This window comes from Podarcis cretensis, assembly GCF_951804945.1.
Source record: "Podarcis cretensis genome assembly, chromosome: 7".
Taxonomy (NCBI): domain Eukaryota; kingdom Metazoa; phylum Chordata; class Lepidosauria; order Squamata; family Lacertidae; genus Podarcis; species Podarcis cretensis.
In genome coordinates this window covers 7,377,816-7,397,910 of record NC_137176.1, presented here as the reverse complement: position 1 = coordinate 7,397,910, position 20,095 = coordinate 7,377,816, and the positions used below count along the sequence as shown (strand labels likewise).

At 45.3% G+C, this 20,095-nt stretch overlaps 1 protein-coding gene across 8 annotated transcripts in view; it reads right to left on the bottom strand.

The window, feature by feature from the left end:
- ENOX1 (ecto-NOX disulfide-thiol exchanger 1) overlaps positions 1-20,095 on the bottom strand; it is a 288,744-nt gene that overhangs the window by 111,723 nt on the left and 156,926 nt on the right. For 5 of the 8 annotated variants that reach the window (XM_079983576.1, XM_079983583.1, XM_079983578.1 and 2 more), the window contains 2 exons: positions 1,508-1,621; positions 891-1,028 (listed from right to left, as the gene is read on the bottom strand). In XM_079983576.1, the coding sequence (XP_079839702.1) occupies positions 891-1,028; positions 1,508-1,517 (148 nt within the window). In that variant the 5' untranslated portion in view covers positions 1,518-1,621. The remainder of the gene's footprint in view (positions 1-890; positions 1,029-1,507; positions 1,622-20,095) is intronic. The other 3 variants (XM_079983580.1, XM_079983581.1, XM_079983582.1) reach the window with 2 other exon arrangements.

Below are 20,095 nucleotides of genomic sequence, written 5' to 3'. Positions count from 1 at the left end.
TCGTGCGGAATGTCAGTCTGTCCCCCATGGGGGGGCAGATAGTCGCAACCAATGCCTACGCAACCACTCCCAAATTTGTATTTTAATAAAGTTGTGGCCAAAATTGTGCCAAAAATCTTAAACAAAAATTTCTGTGTGATGTGTGAGTTATTGGGGTGGACCTGGGGACCTCGACACGCAAGTACAGGAATGTGTGCAGAGAGAGGTGGGTGCTGCAGGAACCCATCATGGGACCACTGTAGTTCGAGAGATTTCAACCTCCCTCATGTTTCCTGCAGAAGACACTAGTGGAATGTCAAGCTACAGAGCTACCCATGTGAAAAAGGTCTCAGTGAAGAGTGAATAAGAAAAGGGTTTCTTTCTCAGGTCCACTCACCTGATGGTGAAGGCAGGTATCTGGGATTCAGATTTTTATAACGTCTCTATTTATAGCTGTACTTTCTTGTGTCAACCTAACAATGCTCATCCTCTCTCTGCAGAAGCTTTTAGCCAATTTCCCATGCTGCTCCTTGGCAGAATATTAGCAAAGGCTTCCATGTGGGGGTGGGGAGACAGCTTTTAAAAATGTTAAATATATCTGTTATGAGGCTTCTCTTTCAGATTCAATGCAGAACAGGTCTTAGAGATTATTTGGTGGCTTTAAAGATTCAAATTTCCCCAAGGGCTTTTGTCAGCTTCCACCAACTTTAAGATGTCTCGTGGATTAGATGGCTGTTAATACCAAGAGATTAAACACTTTCTTCGCAATATTAAGAAAGGGAACCTATGCCTTGTGTTCCAGAAGCACACTGAAAAAAGAAGCATGCACCTTCAGAAAACAATTAGACATTTATCTTAGGGTTCTAAAAAAATCCATAAACCAGTGCAACAGATCTCAGTGAAAATCTTACCTGTCACCAGCTGTTGTCCAGCCAGTCCCACTGGGACCATCCCCAGGTTATTCATTGCAGTTGCCCAAGCTGCTGGTTCAGTGACTGACATGTTAAGTTGCGAGGTATCTATAGCTATGCTGCCCACACCATCTGCTGCTGCAGGAGGGGGTAAAAACACCTTCTTAGTTCATAATCAAAGAAGCAAGGATGACAAGCTGCAAATTAGCAAAAAAACCCAAAAATAATAATCTGTCTGATTGCTGCAGCGTAGGGTTTTTAGGACTTCTTGTTAGTCATTCTCTCCTGATCATCTGTGGGGAAACTTGCAGTACAGCAGCCAACCAACAAAAACCAGTGCACAAAGAAACCTAATCCAATAAGGGCAAAGGTTCCTATGGAAACAAATTCCCAAGGACATTGATGCATTTGCAAGAATAACCAATTTAGAATGCTTTTCAGTTTCGCACCAAAATAAAGACATTAGCAAGGTGCAAGGAAGAAAGAGCGAGGTCAAGATGGCAAATCTCAGGGAGATACCACATTCTGATTAAGAGCAGAAACGCTGAAATCCAGCGCTGAGGCAATGAATAAAATCAAACACAAAACATCACTGATGATCACATGGAGGCATTCACCTGTGGCCATGGTTCTAGAAGGTTTTCTTCAGCTTGTTCACCTTCACTTCTTCACCTGATACTGTTTTAACATCTTGAAATGTAAGCGCTCTTCATCCCTGGAATGGGTATGCTCTGGAAGAAAAAGAAAAAGAACAATTTAAATACTGCTTTAAAATATCTCTTCAAGGCAGATTGTGGTGGGCAATCTACCTTCCAATGGCTGGCCGGTCTAAGTTGGGTCTCCAGAGCAGTTTTGACCACACACCTTTCGAAGGCATCAGAAATGATGTTAAGGCACCAACCCCTACCCACCCTGCTTTGCTGCCTGAGAACAGAACAAATAGTGCTATATAATAACTTGTTTAATGCGCAGCCTCTGGGCTGAGCAACCTCTCAGCAGTTTACGTCTTATCAGCACCTGCACAGCCGCCTTAGCGAGCTGGCTTACACTGGATGGGCGGACTTGAGGCTACAAATGATTTTTTTAAAAAAGTTAAATATTAATTGATACTGAAAGCTTGAAGAAAACTGTTGCCTGCTAAGTTGCACAGTAAGGGGGGGGGCAGGGAAAACCACCTTGGGATAACTTTTAACATCCTTTAGAGTTGAGGATGGGGTGCCACACAATTGACCGACGGCCAGTTTCTTTTTAAATATGCTGGCATAGTAATGATATTTGTATTGCATCAAAAGCTGCACAGTGCAGTCCCGGGCATCTGCATCCAGTAATAAACCCCACTGCATTTAACACTGGTGTAGCTCCCCCCATCCCTGTTCAGCTGGGTCTCATCCAGCCTTACTACTGAGCCTGGCAAATCTTAAGCCCTGGGGAAAGGGGTGGGGTGCAGAGCCAGCTGTACCATGTGCCTGGCTGAGGCGGACACTTCAGCGGCAGATCAGAGACGGGTGGCAGACCAGGCTCTGAGCTCACCTTCCTCCGGAGCAGTGGTTAATGGGGGGGGGGAGGAGGAGGTAGCAGTGGAAGGGACCTGTGAAACAGTGTGGAGTTGAACTAGGATCAAGCTGCAATCCCTCCGAGACCAAGGAGAAGAGTTGGTGGAAGAAGATTGGAAAAAATTTAAAGTTTATCTTCAGAAATATTGTAAAATTAAGGAATGTTAGAAAGATGTTGGAATAGAATTATGTGGTTTTAGCAGAGAAGATATAAAGGATTAAGTAAAAATAATTTGGTGAAAGAAGAGAATGCAAAATCACAATATATTAAGATAAACTATTAAGATAAAAACAAAGCTGGAAAGGATTTGCTGATATATTTAAATGAATTAGAATACAAAAATGGAAGGTGTGAGGAGGTCAAGGAAGTAAGTGAATGAAAGCATGTGATGTAAAGGTTTGATCTGTTTTTTTTCCAATTGTTTGTATTTTTTCTGTCCTTTCTATTTTTCTTTTTTTTCTTTTTTCTTTTTTCTCTTTGTAATTTTTAAAATTTGAATAAATATTATTTTAAAAAAATAATAGGATCAAGCTGCAATCCCTTTGAACTTACTTTTGAGTAAGCCTGCATAGGATCAGGCTGCAAATCCCTTTCAACTCAGTAGGATTGCAGCTGGGACGCAGGTGGCGCTGTGGGTTAAAGCCTCAGCGCCTAGGACTTGCCGATCGAAAGGTCGGCGGTTCGAATCCCTGCGGCGGGGTGCGCTCCCGCTGCTCGGTCCCAGCGCCTGCCAACCTAGCAGTTCGAAAGCACCTCCGGGTGCAAGTAGATAAATAGGGACCGCTTACCAGCGGGAAGGTAAACGGCGTTTCCGTGTGCGGCTCTGGCTCGCCAGAGCAGCGATGTCACGCTGGCCACGTGACCCGGAAGTGTCTCCGGACAGCGCTGGCCCCCGGCCTCTTAAGTGAGATGGGCGCACAACCCCAGAGTCTGTCAAGACTGGCCCGTACGGGCAGGGGTACCTTTACCTTTACCTTTAAGCATTCATAGGATTTGGCTGCAAGCAGAGCCGTCTTTCCCATTGGTCTCAGTGGTGCATCACGCCAGGGCGCTAGCCTCTCAAGGGCGCGCTAGTGAGTGGGGGAGCTGCGCGGCTTTGCCAGCAGCATCCCCTTTCCCTGCACGCCCACCAGCTGTGCCCCACCAACTATATGGCTGGCAGGCGTGCAGCTTCCTTCCCCAGCCTCCGCAGGTGGAGAGCAATCCCCGCAGAGGCTCAGAGTGGAAGCTGCTTCCCTCCCAAGCCTCTGCATCTTCTGAAGTCGGCCCTGATCCCGGTCGTTGTCCTCCTGCTTCCTGGCGAAAGGCGGCGCGCAGCCTTCCCGGGCTGCCTTCTCAGGTGCCCCAACGCTGGAGAGCATGTCCACCAGCATATTTTCCTGCTTGATCGCTGCCACCACACCGGGGATCGGGGCGGTGGGGGAGTTTTCCACCGCCCCCTCCCTTGTTTTGGAGTTGCCAGGGGAAGCGCCAGAGGGATCTTTGCACCACGGTGCCGGATATGCTTCAGACGGCCTTGGATTAGGATCAATGGATCTGCATCCTCAAAGGGATGGTCATCTCCATCATACTTCCAGTCTGTCAGAAGAAAGCAGATGGACATTCTTGGAAGTTCAATTCAGGAGATTTATTTATTTTTCACTCCATTCTCCAAAATACCAACTTGCAGCTACCATTACACATTTTTCTTTTCCTTCAAGTGTCTCCTCAAATGCACCATCTCAGTAAAAAACCAGATCCACACACATTCTTCACCTGCAGCCTAAACGAAGTCAGTGAGGCTGCATTTGCTCACATAGATGCCTTTGAATCTCCCCAGAGTCAAACTTACAGGGCTGGGGCAGAAAAAGAGGTGACCTTGATCTCAATTAAAGCATTTCAACTCCTGTTGATTTCAATGGAATAATTAAGCAAGCCGATCTTTTGCTGGAAAGTTCAGTCCAATCCCTGTATGTATTGACTCCATGGTAAGCTCCATTATGTTGAATTCGGTCTCACGTGTGTGTTGAGGATTGCAGCCTTAGAGGTCCTGCTTTCAGAGTGCTGTCCTGCAAACCTAATCCTGCCACTGGGTTAGTTTTGTATTTTTAATTTATCAGTCCCACTGGTTTTTGTTTCAGGACCAAAGGCTAGGTTTGTGGTGGCGGCATCAAGCTTCTTTTTATCATCCACCAACCAATTCTATGCACACTTTCTTGGGAGTAAGTGCCACTGAACAGAAATGGGCGTTTTTCTAAATAAGAGGGACGGAGTCAGTTCTTGTCTGAAAATCATACTTGACTTCTCTTACGCAGAAGCTCTTTCCCTGACCATGGATGCGCAGAGAGTAATAGATGATCTTTAGTATGGAGACAATGGCACTGTGCACATGCGTAATGGCATGCGTCCCTATTGTTAGGGAAACATCAATGTTCAAAATTATAACCCATTCAAGTCAATGTGACCCCTATCACTGCTGAGCTGATGTCTGGGCTGAGGGTAAATAATCCCTAGCAAAAGTCAGCCTTGAAGTAAAGAATGATGAACCTTTTTAAATTAGGTACCTGTATTTCTCAAACCTATCCATTCTTAAGTAAATCAGCCCTGAGCGCTCACTGGAAGGACAGATCCTGAAGCTGAGGCTCCAATACTTTGGCCACCTCATGAGAAGAGAAGACTCCCTGGAAAAGACCCTGATGTGGGGAAAGATGGAGGGCACACGGAGAAGGAGACGACAGAGGACGAGATGGTTGGACAGTGTTCTCGAAGCTACCAGCATGAGTTTGACCAAGCTGTGGGAGGCAGTGGAAGACAGGAGTGCCTGGCGTGCTCTGGTCCATGGGGTCACGAAGAGTCGGACACGACTAAGTGACTAAACTACAAATTTCTCTTTGTGGCAGAAAACTAAATCTGCATCAGCATGCCTGCAAGGGGAACACACTGTAGAATGTAACCACCATAAGCCAACAGCATGTTCTGTTTTAGGACAAGAGTCACAAACAGCATGTTAGTTACTCTTTAAACAAACGTTCTGCAGCATTATGAATAAAGCATTTGGCCTGTAGCTAGAAATGCGGCGGAGTTCACAGCTTTTACCTTGCTGGTTTTTTATAGACAGCAAAGGCTTCAACCAAAGCTCTCGGGATGAAATGAAGACTCAACGGGACTGTGTCAGCTGACAACCGCAAGCCAAGGCCTCGGTCACCCAATTCACCCATCCACCTCCATATTACTTCAACAGGCCAGAAGACCGGCAGGTGGCCACACTTTTGAGCTTGTGGCTGAGAGCTGGCAAGCCCAGTGTGAAACCAGAAAGTCTCCTTAATAAAGTGAAAAGGGAATATTATGAGTTTTCCAGGGTGAGGGCATTGACGGGTACTCAAATGATTCTGGGCACAGGACCATGGAACAAAATTTCAGCCACTAATTTAGTTCAGGCTTTCAGAGATTAAAAAGAAAAAGAAACTGGCTCTTGCTGGCAGCTTGCCAGCAAGATTTTCTGGGGCCAGTATAGTATATGTGGATTGGGGCCTCTGCCCACCTGTAATCTATCGGCAACAACTGTTGCTTATGTACATACTAAATCTAAACGAAGCACCTCTGGGCAAATTAAGATGGCAAGTGGCTTTGTATAGCACCCACCTGCCCTGTTAAACAAAGTGTATAAATGCAAAATGGGAGACGAGAGGATTGATCTGGAGCCCAGCGCAAACATCCTGAGGCTCTGGCTCCCTTAACTCACCACCTAACAGCGTCTCTGATTTAGGAAAGAGCCAATCTTTGGGTCTCCACTCACCTCATTATTGGCCCTTGAGGGATGAGATTCAGATTGGAAGTGGCAAAGCTGAGAGCGGTTTTTGTCCATCATGGCATCCCCAGGGAAATAGCTTCGAACCATGTTCCATTTGCAAGTAGCATGCATCAATTTGCCAGAGAATCATTATCAATATGACTCGCGAAAGCTCACCCTACCCCCGATGGCCTAGCTAAGCACAGGGCTATACAGTTTTTGCCAATATTGTAATGTAGGCAACAGGTATGCACCATCTATAGAGAGTGTTCATAATTCCAGAGACAAAATAGCAATTTAGTTCTCAGCAAGTTATGTGTTGATGTGTTATCCTCAATTCCAGCAAAGCCCAACATGCTGTTTCCCTGCCCCAGTTTCTGAATAAACCACTGATAATGTACATGTAAGTCAAACTTCCTTCAAGAAGCAGAACACAGGAAGACATAAAAAGTCTCAAAACAACAACCTGCAAGATAAGTAGCTGCTGCCTTGAGTGCTCTTTTAAATATCATTCCAGCACTATTTTAAACTAAATCCTGGTCACTGTTAATTGGTGGATGCGCTTAAGATGTGTCAAATGTGCGGCTCTTTTTATTTTTATTTTATCATGCTGGCAGCTGCAGTCAGACTAAACCTGCATCTAAAAATAGCACAATTTGGAATTCCATAACATGATGCATTATGAAAGTCCAGTATAGTGATAACAAAAGCATATGCAGTACAAAATCATCACCCAGAGGGAAGTAAGTTTGCAAGCCTGCTGGCCGCTGTGCTGCTGATAAAAAAAAAAACAGATCCCGTCGTTGCACATATACAAAATGCCACCATATCTCAACAACTATGTCTCCATTTTTCATTCTGCCCAGAAGTTGGTTCTAAAATGTGCATCACTCTCCAATCTTGAAGGTAAAGGATGCTCATTGAATAAATTATACTGTTTTCTCATTTAACAGTCAAGAAGTCTGAACAGAACCCAGAGAGAAAAACACATTTCCCCCACTCACCCCAAACTCTCTTGAAACAATAATTTTGGAATAGAAACCACCAGGGGCTTTGCCATGTACATTTGTGTCTCTTTACATGTATGTTTTCCATCAAGATTTCGAAAATTCTGGGCTAATGGCATACCTACAGTAACTAATATAACCCAAGCCAAGCATGTCAAATACCCTGATTTGCCACAAAACAAACAGAACACACTTGCCACAATCCAGTTTTACTTGTGCAGCAGATAAACAGGCCACTGGAAGCAATGCTGTGCCCACGGATGGCATTCACATGTTCATCTTACTTATCGTCATGGGTCCCAATCCAGAGGTGGAAATTCTGGATGGAACAGCTATGAATAAATATGATTGCAGAAAACATAGCACTGGAATAGAAGAACTGTCAGGTGGTTATTGTCACCTGTCGGGGAAAATAGCTGTATCATTTTGCATCACCAGTAGTTGGATTTATGTTTTGATTCCTTTTGAATATTAAATAAACATTTTGGTCTCTCTCTTTAGCGTTCCAAATACAATACATACAAAAGCCTCTGTTAAAAACAGAAGGGAAAGGAAGGACTCCTGGTAAGAGATGGGTTGCACCTCACAGTGGGTGGCAATACTGTGTTTGCTATGAGTCTCACAAACCTGATCAGGAGAGCTTTAAACTGAATCCTAAGGGGTACGGAGACATGGGAAAACATGGTACTGGGGTAAGAGCTTCACGGATGCACAGAAAACTGAGGCGGTGCTCCAGAAACCTGCTAAAAGGCAGGAAACTACATGAAGAAAGCAGTTGGAAAGAATGACTCTTGGTTTCAGTTGTCTCTATACTAATGCACAGAGAATGGGATACAAGCAAGACAAATTAGAGCTTTTAATACAGGATGGCAAATATGATTTAGTAGACATTACTGAAAACTAGTGAGATGAAACTCATGACTGGAATGTTCCAAAGGAATAGATCAAACAGGAAGGGAGGAGGAGTCGCACTATATGTAAAGGATGAATACACTTGTGAAGAGATCCAAGACCTGGAACATGGAAGGCAGATCAAGAGTATATAGGTAAAAATTACAGGAGAGGGAAACAACAGAGACCTTACTGTGAGGGTCTGCTATAGACCTCCAAGACAGACTGAAGGCTTGGACGATGCCTTCCTAGGCCAGATTAATAATAGTAATAATAACAATACTAATAAAGTAAAGGTAAAGGTACCCCTGCCCGTACGGGCCAGTCGTGTCCGACTCTAGGGTTGCGCGCTCATCCCGCTTAAGAGGCCGGGAGCCACCGCTGTCCAAAGACACTTCCGGGTCACGTGGCCAGCGTGACGAAGCCGCAGGGATTCAATACTAATAGTACCACTCTATTCTCTGATAGCTTGTGGCTGCTGCCCAAAGGGGCACCCATCACTGGGTTGTGTCGGGCTGGCAGCACCAGTCTGCAACACCACTGTGCCAGGCAAGGGCAAGCATACTTTCATTCTCTCTCTTTAAGAATGCATACTCTATTTGGAATATGGTTGATTTGCATTTTTAAAAAATTAAGGAATGAACGGGGGCATTATACTCTGCAATGCAGGACTTGCATTAGTGCACACTTGCATGATCTGTAGCATATACCTGCATCAGGATGAATAAATTAAGTAGAACTCTACATGTTGCTGTCAAATGTTTTTGAGTTTGTAGTGAAGCTCAAAATAGTAAATTTTCAAGGCTACAATCCTGAGATCTGGATGTTACTGTGCTCTAAGAACTAGGTAAAATTTCACAACTGCCTCAAATCTCACTTTTCTGTCCTGAGCCAAGCAGTCCTTTTGATTTCTCAAAATTCTTCTGAATGCTCCAGAAACAAAACAAAACCCAGCAATGTTTATCCATCACCAGAGAAAATTAGCTGAAGTAAAGGACAAGTCATCCAACAATGAATCCCAGTTAAAAGCTTAGGCTAAAACTTAAAACAGTTTAAAAATGGACAGGAGGGACTCACGAGTTGTCTGTATTTTTCCTATTCCTGGGTATGATTTAAAAAAAAAAAAAAAAAAAATCTCTGGAACTTTATTCAGTGATTTAAGGTACCTCTTGCTGTCTCTCCTGTGAAGTGTTTACTCAGCAGCCGGATCTGCATATCACATGAAGGATCCTGTTATGTGTTCCCTGCAGCACCTTCTCACTTTCTGCCACAGAGGCATCTCCCAAGAGCAAGTGTCTAGCTAACATAAAAAGGCATTTCTCAGCTGCCAATGGCAAGCAACCGAGCTGCAAAGATCTCAGTAGCTCAGTGCTTATCTTCTTGGTATGCCTTTTACATAAGCGTGCAAAGCTTCTGTCTTCTCAGACAAAATCTGTATTTTTTTTTAAAAAAAAATCATTGCTTTTCATTTTACAGTTTGCTCAGGCTGTTGTTACTGGGCTTCTTGCAGGCTACCTTTGCCTGACATCCCATGAGCCCAAGTTGGCACACTGGTGAGACGAGGGCACGCCAACAGGAGGGCTTAGCTTTACCCTCTTAGCCTTTGCTTCTTCCTGTACTATTATGTGTGCACACCTCCAAATGATAACCAGACTTAGCTAATCAGACTTTGCGTAGGCCAGCTATGCAGCTGAGGTTTTCATATGCTTTAAGTAGACTAGTCCTGTGCTTGATGCTCAAATGTAGGCTCACTATGTGCTGCTGCTGTATGGTAATTCTTGCTGTACAGTGGTGCCTCGCAAGACGAAATTAATTCGTTCCGAGAGTCTCTTCGTCTTGCGGGTTTTTCGTCTTGTGAAGCACCCCTATTAGCGGCTTAGCGCTATTAGCAGCTTAGCGGCTAAGCGGCTATTAGCGGCTTAGAAAAAGGGGGGGAAAGGAAAAAAATCGCAAGAACTTGCAAGACGTTTTCGTCTTGCGAAGCAAGCCCATAGGGAAATTCGTCTTGCGAAGCACCTCAAAAGACGGAAAACCCTTTCGTCTAGCAAGTTTTTCGTCTTGCGAGGCATTCGTCTTGCGGGGCACCACTGTACACAGATAGTCTTCTGTACATGCATAGTCTTTACCCCAAAATGTGCTTCTCACTTCTGAATCACAAACAGCAGTTGCCCTTGGGCAGAATCTGCTGACAAACTAGAAGGGCCATCCCAACAGGGCTCTCTGGAGCTCTTACAATCCACTGATTCAGCCCCTTGTACACAGTGGCGTAGCAAGGTCAGGGGGTACCCGGTGAGGAATTTTTTTTGTCACCCTCGCACATTGAAATTCCCCCTTCCTCCCACGCAGGCAGCTATCCGATGTAGATCCCTCCTCTTCCCCCTCCCTCCTTCCCCTGTCAAATAAAGCCGTGCCCTGCCCTCCTCCAGCAGCCCAGGAGTGCGGGGCCAATGGCGCACCGCCTGCCCGTGACTCCCAATCCACCAACAGCTTGGGGTAGGCTTGGGAGTCATGGGCAAGCGGCGTGCTGAATGTCACCCCCTCAGTGTGTGCGTGCGGCCGCACTCAAAGCTGTCAACTTACAGATTTGAAAGTAAGGGACCAGCAGCCTTGAAAATAAGGGATCAGCAGCCAAAATAAGGGATTTTAGTCAACCAGCAGCCAAACGAAGCCTCAAGCGGTGGTTCCCACAGCGCAGCAACCTGGCAAAGGGGATGCAGCAAGGAAAACCACCGTCACCTCTCCGCTGGGAAGCGCTGAGCAAAGGCGAGTCCCCAGGCAACGCGGCCGATTTGATCGGCACAAGGCATGCAAGCTCCACCCCCCAGTCATTCTTAGACTTCTTATTGGGTGAGCAATGCAGCCAAGCAACACAGCTGGAGCCTCCCTCCTCCCTGGCCGGCAGGGAGGGAGGGAGAGGAGCTGCTTCCTTTGAAACCTGGGAAATTTAAGGGACATCATCAATAAGGGAGAGCAGTGGGAAACGGCGCTGGGATAAGGGACTTTCCCGCCAAATAAGGGACGGTTGACAGCTATGCTCAAAGCTGTGCTGCTGCTCATAAGGCAAGGGCGGGACATGGACGGCACGGGCAGGGAGAGCCTGGCTGGTCGCTGGGAAGGGGACGAATCACGATGAAACTCAACCGTGTTCGGATCCACAGGCAGTGTTGAGTTGCATTTTGTCACCCCCCTCACTGATGGCACACGGGGCAGCCCGCCCCCCCCGCCCCCTTCCTCTGCCAGTGCTTGTAGTCATACCTCATGTTACATTTGCTTCATGTTACATTTTTTCAGGTTCCGTCCCACGGTGATCCGGAAGTACCAGAAAGGGTTACACCCGGGTTTCGCCACTCGCGCATGCGTCGCAGCGCTAAATCACACTTTGCGCATGCGCACAAGCGCCAAATCGCGCTGCGCAGATATGGCGCTTCAGGTTGTGGGCTTTTCACGTTGCGAATGGGCCTCCGGAACGGATCCTGTTTGCAACCAGAGGTACCACTGTACATGCAAACTGTCTGAAAAATGTGCAAGGAGTTGGGAAAGTGTTAGGCTGTGCTACAGGGCAGGTAGAGATGCTGCGGGGTGTAAAAGCCTACAATATCTGTTTGAACCAGGTCATGTTTGTGTTAAATGTACTGTAATTAAATTGAGACGCAGAACAGAAATTCAATGTACCATAAGAGAAGCAGATGGCAATTCAGAACGGGAACAACAGTTTCATTTCAGTATCACCTTCACCTCACGAGGTTACCGCTACTGCTGCAATTGATTCCTGAAGAGTAAAATAGACACGGCAAATTCGTAGCCTATTCTTTCGAGCACTCAGCCTACAAAGGAGGCACCTGCCATCAGTTGACTCACTGAACAGACACAGGTAGCATCCAAAAGCAGATTTTGCTAGGGAGGGAGAAGGAGGAAAACAACAGGGGGTGGGAGTCTCAAGTGTGTGCACACACACATTGTTTGAGGACCAGGGAGAAACCTCTACTTTTATGAATGCTTGTTCTACCCTCCTCCCTCTCTCCAGATTCAGGGTCAAACTATATGTGAAATAAGTGGTCGTTGATTTTATATATAAAAAATATTATTTTACAAAAGGCAACTATTGGAAGAGGCTGCCTTTGAAAGGGGGTATTTTAACCAGTCCTCTGGTGCCTTTCTCCCAGTTAAATACCCCTTCACAAAAGCCGCTATTAACCGTATAAGGATGTGTGTGTATTCTTGGCCCCTCCCCGCAGGACAGGAAAACAGCACAACAAGAAAGGGTGAAACCCTTTCTCTCTCTCTTTTTTTTTTAAAGTATATTTATTGAATTTTCCAAAAATTGGTTTAAAAAACAAAAAGAAAGAAAAAACAGCAAAAACACAAAATTAAAACAGATACAATTTCCAATACTTATTTCCATTGACTTGTTTCTCAGACCTCCTCTCACCTCCCCTTCTTGTATTCCAATTTAAATTTTTAATTCAACAAATCCTTATATTCAAAATTAGACATCAAATACTTAAACAACATTGCTCATTACACTTTTCCTAAAGTCGGCCAAAATATCCCTTCCATGGCTTTCCCCAATTCCAAACAGATAACAGAACATAGTAAAAATAAAGCAAGTTATAGTTATATACCCTTTGGATTCCCAGACCCCACCCACCCCTTTCCCGGTTTCAGTCCCCCAAAAATGTTCATCAGTTCAATATCTTGTCTAGCCTGGAGATCTCACGTCCGAGGCTTTTAAATCTCTTTCAGCCCCTCTCTGCCGGCCTTTTTGATAGTCCTTAATGTTAAACCCCAGATTTTGAAAAGGCTTTGGCCCAACAGGGTTCAGATTCTTCCCAGCCAGCCCTCCATACTTAAAACCTCTAGGGTACGGGTGAAACGCTTTCTCACCTACAGCCACTGCTGCAGTCAGAAGTGGAACACTCTGTAGCTGCTTTGAAACAAAACTAAAATGTTAGGAGACCCATGACTGGATCTTATACATCATAAAGTGTCTTATTTCTCCTTGAAAATTTGGGGGGTGATCCCCCAGTGTGCCAAATAGCACGCCTGGCTGTTACACAGTGGAAATGTCTCTCTCAGAAGGTGGCGAGCTCTACTCCCTTGGAGGCTATTAAGCAGAGGCTGGGTGGTCGTCTGCCATGGACATTTTGGTTGAGATTCATCCTTTGAAGGGTCTCCATTCCAATTCTACAATTCTATGAGACGGGTGAAACAGAAAAGGAGCTCCGGGATGCAAATCCGTCTCTGTGCATATTTTAATCTTTTTGTAGAGCAAAAATACTGCTTTTCTCAATGCAGAACCGTTCAGGATGATCTTCAACAAGTTGCCTTCAGTCTAGATTCTAGAACAGGGGTCCCCAAACTAAGGCCCGCAGGCCAGATAAGGCCCGAGGGACTCATTTATCCGGCCCATGGTGACCCCCGCCGCCCGCTGCCATCGCCCACTCTTACCAGCGCTGTGCTGCGCAGCTGCCCACTTCTGGGTCGGAGGAGCACCGGAAATAGCTTGTGCGCATGTGCAAGTGTTATGCGCATGCACAAGTGTTGCGCACATGCGCAAGCGTTATTTCCGGTACACATCCGGGTCGAAGGATGCCTGTGCACATGCGCACAAGCTATTTCCGGTGCTCCTCCGACCCAGAAGTGCGCCGGAAATAGCGTGTGCGCACGCATATGGGCATGCGCTCCCCCGCCCTCCGGCCCGCCGCGCGATCAGCACCGGAGACACTGGCCCGAGGCGTGGTAAGTTTGCTGACCCCTGTTCTAGAACTTGCCATCCGCAAGGGTGTGTGTGGTTACTTGATAAGCATTTGAAAACCCTCCCCTTGATTAGGTTACCCATGCCTTTCCATTGTTGTCCATGCCCCAGGTGAATGAAGAAGATTTTGGTATATGCCCACCCACAATATCACTGGGCAAGTGCGGATACAACCCCATTGCTGGGGCCACTTACATCTATTTTCAAATAGGCAAACAAAGGCATAACTCAGAATCAATCTGTAATGAGCTTTTACTTTCAGAATGAAACCAGGGGGAGAAAATGCAATAGCTCCAGATGGTGTATGGAGTATGCGCAAAAGACAAGCGCTCAGTCTCCAATGTCTCTAGAAGAATAAGCCTCTTGTTGCATATACACAAATTGCTAACCAGAATAATTACTAACCAAGAAATTAATAAGAATTAGATGAATATCAACCCAATGAACAAACAGCATTTAGAAAAGGATTTTCCACAACAGATAATCTATTAACGTATTGATTTAAAAACACCTATATACATTGGATTCAACGATTATGAGGAGTTTTCAACACTACTGAAACCAGCACTACAACAAGCTTTACAAAATTGCAGATTTGACAGCATATTTGTAGTTCTTGTTGACTTTTGCCTACTATGGCTAGATCACCTGTACATCTGAATGCAAAAGACCTTTTAAGTCAGTTGAATTTTATGTAACTGGCCAGTTCCTCATCCCATTTTCTGCTTTTATGGTTATTGTAGTTTTATATAGGCTGCATACCATCTAGATGTTTTCTAGATGAGTTTGTGATATATTAATACTTTTATAAATAAATAAGATTGGCAAATAGAAAGAAGGATTACCACTCGGTGTTTGTCTTCGACAGGAGGTGCTACACAGCAAACACACACATTCCACAAATCCTTTTGTTAAAGCGTTTCAAAATTTCCAAGATGGCTTTACCTGCATATTCTCACGTCTGTACTAGCAGAATGAGATGAAGGCTCTGCCTCACTTTTTTGATCTGTGTTCCCTGCATTAATCTTTCCTAAGAAGTTTGTTCAACAAAAGTAAGTTTTGTCTTTTTCTAATTTCTAATTTGGGACGCAGGTGGCGCTGTGGGTTAAAGCCTCAGCGCCTAGGGCTTGCCGATCGAAAGGTCGGCGGTTCGAATCCCTGCGGCGGGGTGCGCTCCCGCTGCTTGGTCCCAGCGCCTGCCAACCTAGCAGTTCGAAAGCACCTCCGGGTGCAAGTAGATAAATAGGGACCGCTTACCAGCGGGAAGGTAAACGGCGTTTCCGTGTGCGGCTCTGGCTCGCCAGAGCAGCGATGTCACGCTGGCCACGTGACCCGGAAGTGTCTCCGGACAGCGCTGGCCCCTGGCCTCTTGAGTGAGATGGGCGCACAACCCCAGAGTCTGTCAAGACTGGCCCGTATGGGCAGGGGTACCTTTACCTTTGCCTTTATCTCTGATTGTGTAATAACCATTTATAAAATGTTCAGGTATATCATCTCATTTGCTGTATTTGAATGTAATTGATTCTATTTGGTATTATTATCAGCTGAGGAAGAACATTGATTGAAACAGTCAGTTATCCTGGAAGGTCTGTCCTGTTGCTGTGTTTGGAGCATCAACATTCTCCAGCTTACTCTCTGCAAATACTGCACAAGGCTCTTGCCTTGGAAGGCATGGTGTCTCAAGCTAGAGTGATTCTTTGTGACGTTATACTCGCCTAAATAGCCCTCATTTTGGGACATCTTCTTAACTCACATTAGTTGGTGTCACCATGTATATATTGTATGTTATCTGATTGTAAATTAAGACATAATTCAACAGTGATATAAAAGTATTGTGCCAGAGCAGCGATGTCACGCTGGCCACGTGACCCGGAAGTGTCTCCGGACAGCGCTGGCCCCTGGCCTCTTAAGTGAGATGGGCGCACAACCCCAGAGTCTGTCAAGACTGGCCCGTACGGGCAGGGGTACCTTTACCTTTACCTTTAATTTGAAAAAAAAACACAACACAACCAACCACCTGTTTTAATAGACATTTTTGAGCAAAGGCAGGCAGATACAAAACCATTTTTGTCACTGTTTTGGTAGCATAAGGAATTGTAAAATTAACCACAATTGTTCCCATCAAATTAAATGACTGGACTAATCTATAATTTAAAAATTACTTCACTTACTGAAAAGGCTGTAATTACGCTACAGGGAGCAACTTAAATGGTATTTTAAGCATTTCTCTCCTTAACTGCCACAAGACGAAGAAAAATGTCAAGTCTGTTACCTAGCAATACTCAGGTAGCACTTGACCTGTCTATTTTCTAAGGACATGTTGATTAGTAAAGATTTCTTCAAGTGATGAGCTTTGGGCATTTTGTAATTGATATTAGGTAATGGTGTAATACAACAATTTTCAAATATTTTGTTCTGCCCTCTCCTCCTCTAAGCTTCAAGGTCCCTTGGATTCAGAAACAGCAACAGTTGCTGCATGCCAAAATCCGTGCGCTGGGGTAGTTCTGAATTAGAAGTTAAACAGAGGAGATTCTCGACAACCCACTCCTAATTCTGTGTATTGTGATAGGAATTTTATGGTCTTAGATGTATGGCAATGTTCATAACCGCACGTACATAGATCGGCACAGGAAGGCGAACCTGGAACCATTTTGATTCCTAAACTGAGCAAATGTTTCTCTGCATGGTCAAAGTGGAAAAGCCTCCCCATTGTCTTTTCCTTCACAAATCCTGTCTTAAGGGTGTTTGAATAAGTATTTATCACTACAAAAGACTGGCCAGGCTCCTCAGGCAATCCAATCAAGTAACCTGCCAGACAGGAAATAAACAAGGACAAGAGAAAAACAATATTGAAATTTCTGTTTCAAGACCACCTTTTCTGTGATGTATCTGAGGGGTGGTCTTAGGTTACACCCCTTCTGTGATGTATGTATAATGTTTCTGGGGGTGGTCTTGGTCTACAGGATGGGAATTTCAAAAGTCTTTATAAGCCCTTGCACAGCATTTTTGTGGGTCCTCCTCCTTTCCTGCGTGTGAGGGGAGCACCCTGTTGCAACAGATCAATAAAGATCAAACTTACTAGCTGCTTTGCTTCTCAATATTCTCTGGTTGGCCTCTGTTATTTTCTCCTACCAATAGGGAACCTATGTAAGGACTCTATATGGGCTCTTGGATACCCCATAAGGGAAAAGGGCAGATTTTTATTTACAACAGTATCAGAAACCGTAATAACAAAAGAGCAGCTCTCTTTGCATTACTTTTTACATAAATCGAACTAGAATGATGGGACAGTAAATGTTTAGCCATCTCCCGAAATTCAATGTGAATCACTGAATGGAGTCCACCGCCAGTGGGCATTCAATCTACCCATCTAGTGGGGTGGCGAACAAAGCACTTCTTGCGTCAGGATCTGACCCATCAAACTTCAAACTCGCCATCCAGGAGCACCACAACCCCAAGGTGGACCTGCCCACAGTTGGAGAAGCAGATTCCTACATAAGCATATGCCTTTGCTGTGTCCAAGATGGACTTTGGCTCTCTTTAGAAACAGCTTGCTCTTTCTTTCAGAAAACTATTCCGAACTATTCAAAAGCTGCAAAAAATCTCCACTGGCTCATTCATCTACAGAACGGATGAGAATGATGGACTAGGGATCCAGGAGATCACAGGGTTCAAATCCCCACTCAGCCATGAAATTCACTGGGTGAATTTGGAGATACAGTGGACGCTCGGGTTGCGAACGTGATCCGTGTTTGCAACCCGCAGCAGCGCGTCTGTGCACGCACGGGTTGCGATTTGGCTCTTCTGCGCATGTGCAAAGTGCAACTTAGCGCTTCTGTGCATGCGCGACTGCCAAAACCTGGAAGTAACCCGTTCTGGTACTTCCGGGTTTTGGCGGTCCGTAACCCGAAAAAATGCAACCTGAAGCGTCTGTATAACCCGAGGTATGACTGTACTCACCAAATCTCAGCCTGACCTACCTCACAGGGTTGTTGTGAGGAAAAAATGGGTAGGAGGAGAACCATGTGCACCAACCACCTTGATCTCTTTGGAAGAGAAATGTGGTAAATGATGAAATAAATACTTCTCCATCCCTTTTTGCAAACTGCCTAAAATGTGTGGCGTGTAGATTATGGGATGGAGAAATCCTCGCCATTTCCTCTCTTACACATGCTCACACACACACACACAGAGGGGGGGGCACGCATGCTGCTCACCCAATTGCAGAAGGAGGGACCCAGGGGATGCCCTGCTTGTGAGTTCTCAGCTGATAACCTGCTTAGACCACCTGCTCCTCAAAGGCAGGGGCTCCTTTTGCAGCAAAGGCAAGGCAGCCTTGCAACTCTGCCAGCCACAGTAGTTGCTGCTTCTTCCCCTGCCCTGTGGGCTGAATATGGCCCCGCCACCCACTCCCCAAGTACAGTGGTGCCCCGCAAGACGAATGCCTCGCAAGACGGAAAACCCGCTAGACGAAAGGGTTTTCCGTTTTGGAGGTGCTTCGCAAAACGAATTTCCTATGGGCTTGCTTTGCAAGATGAAAATGTCTTGCGAGTTCCTGCGGGGGTTTTTTCCTCCCCCCCCCTTTTTCTAAGCCGCTAAGCCGCTTATCAGCTGATCCGCTAAGTCGCTTAACAGCTGATTCGCTAAGCCGCTTATCAGCTGATCCCCTAAGCCGCTAAGCCGCTCATCAGCTGATCCGCTAAGCCGCTAATAGCGCTAAGCCGCTAAGCCGCTAATGGGCTTGCTTCGCAAGACGAAAAAACCGCAAGATGAAGAGACTCGCGGAACGGATTCTTTTCGTCTTGCGAGGCACCACTGTACAGGGTTACGGATCTGATGCTGTTGCTGCTTCCTTCATCTCCCCTTCCCCTTAACTCTGCCCAGAGCTACAGTACTTTGCCTGCTGGAGTCCCAAAACCAAAGGAAGGAACAAAAGGCTGCAGGGACTCTCCTTCCCATTAGACAATCTCACTTTTTCTTGTTGACTCCAGGCTGGATAAATGGTGCTTTGCTCTAGGAGAAGTCCAAAAATTCTATATAAGAGTACAAAATCTTGTAAACATGAGAAGGTTATTTATTACTTTTGGGGAGGGGCATGTAACACAGAATCAATAAGTCCCTTATTTGGGGGGGTGTGATTTTTTGCACACACACCCCTTGGATCTGCACCCCCAGCAGGGGTTGGTTTCGCCAACCACTAGGTACGCCTCTGAGGAAAAGCCCCCCAGCTCCAGATTCTTACAGAAATCTTACAAGGAATACATCCTTGTATTTTTACTGACCACAATTGATGCAAATGATTTTATCTGCAAATGCCTAGTTACGGTAGGCAACAGAGAAATATACATCAGATGGAACAAGCCTCTCACTGCTAGATTTCAATTCTAGAGTGAGTCTTGTGATAGGAATTTTATGGTCTTAGATATATGGTAATGTTCATAAGTGTACCAACCAAGCACATACATAGATCAGCACAGGAAGACCGACCTGGAACCATTTTGATTCCTAAACTGACCAAATCTTTTCTCTGCAAGGTCAAAATGGAAAAGCCTCCCCATTGTCTTTTCCTTCACAAATCCTGTCTGTGATTGAATAGGGTGTGAGCCTGTGACCTGGCCCAGGAACTAAGTAAAAACAAAATAAAAAAATTCCTTCCAGTAGCACCTTAAAGACCAACTAAGTTAGTTCTAGGTATGAGCTTTCGTGTGCATGCACACTTCTTCAGATACACACTAAGTATTTATCATTACAATAGACTGGCCAGGCTACCCAAGAAATCCAATCAAGTAACCTGCCAGACAGGAGATAAACAAGGACAAGAGAAAAACAACATTTAAATTTCTGTTTAGACCGCCTTTTCTGTGATGTAGGTATGACATATCTGAGGGGTGGTCTTGATCTACAGGGTGGCAATTTCAAAAGTCTTTATAAGGCCTTGCACACCATTTTTCTGGGTCCTCCTCCTTTCCTGCATGTGAGGGGAGCACCCTGTTGCAACAGATCAATAAAGATCAAACTTACTAGCTGCTTTGCTTCTCAATATTCTCTGGTTGGCCTCTGTTATTCTCTCCTACCAATAGGGAACCTATGTAAGGACTCTATATGGGCTCTTGGATACCCAATAAGGGAAAAGGGCAATTTTTGTTTACAACAGTCTCACCAAAACCAGTGGTTCTTACTTCAGAGTGAGCATGCTCTTAACTCTCAGAACTGTGTTTGTTTCACTGAT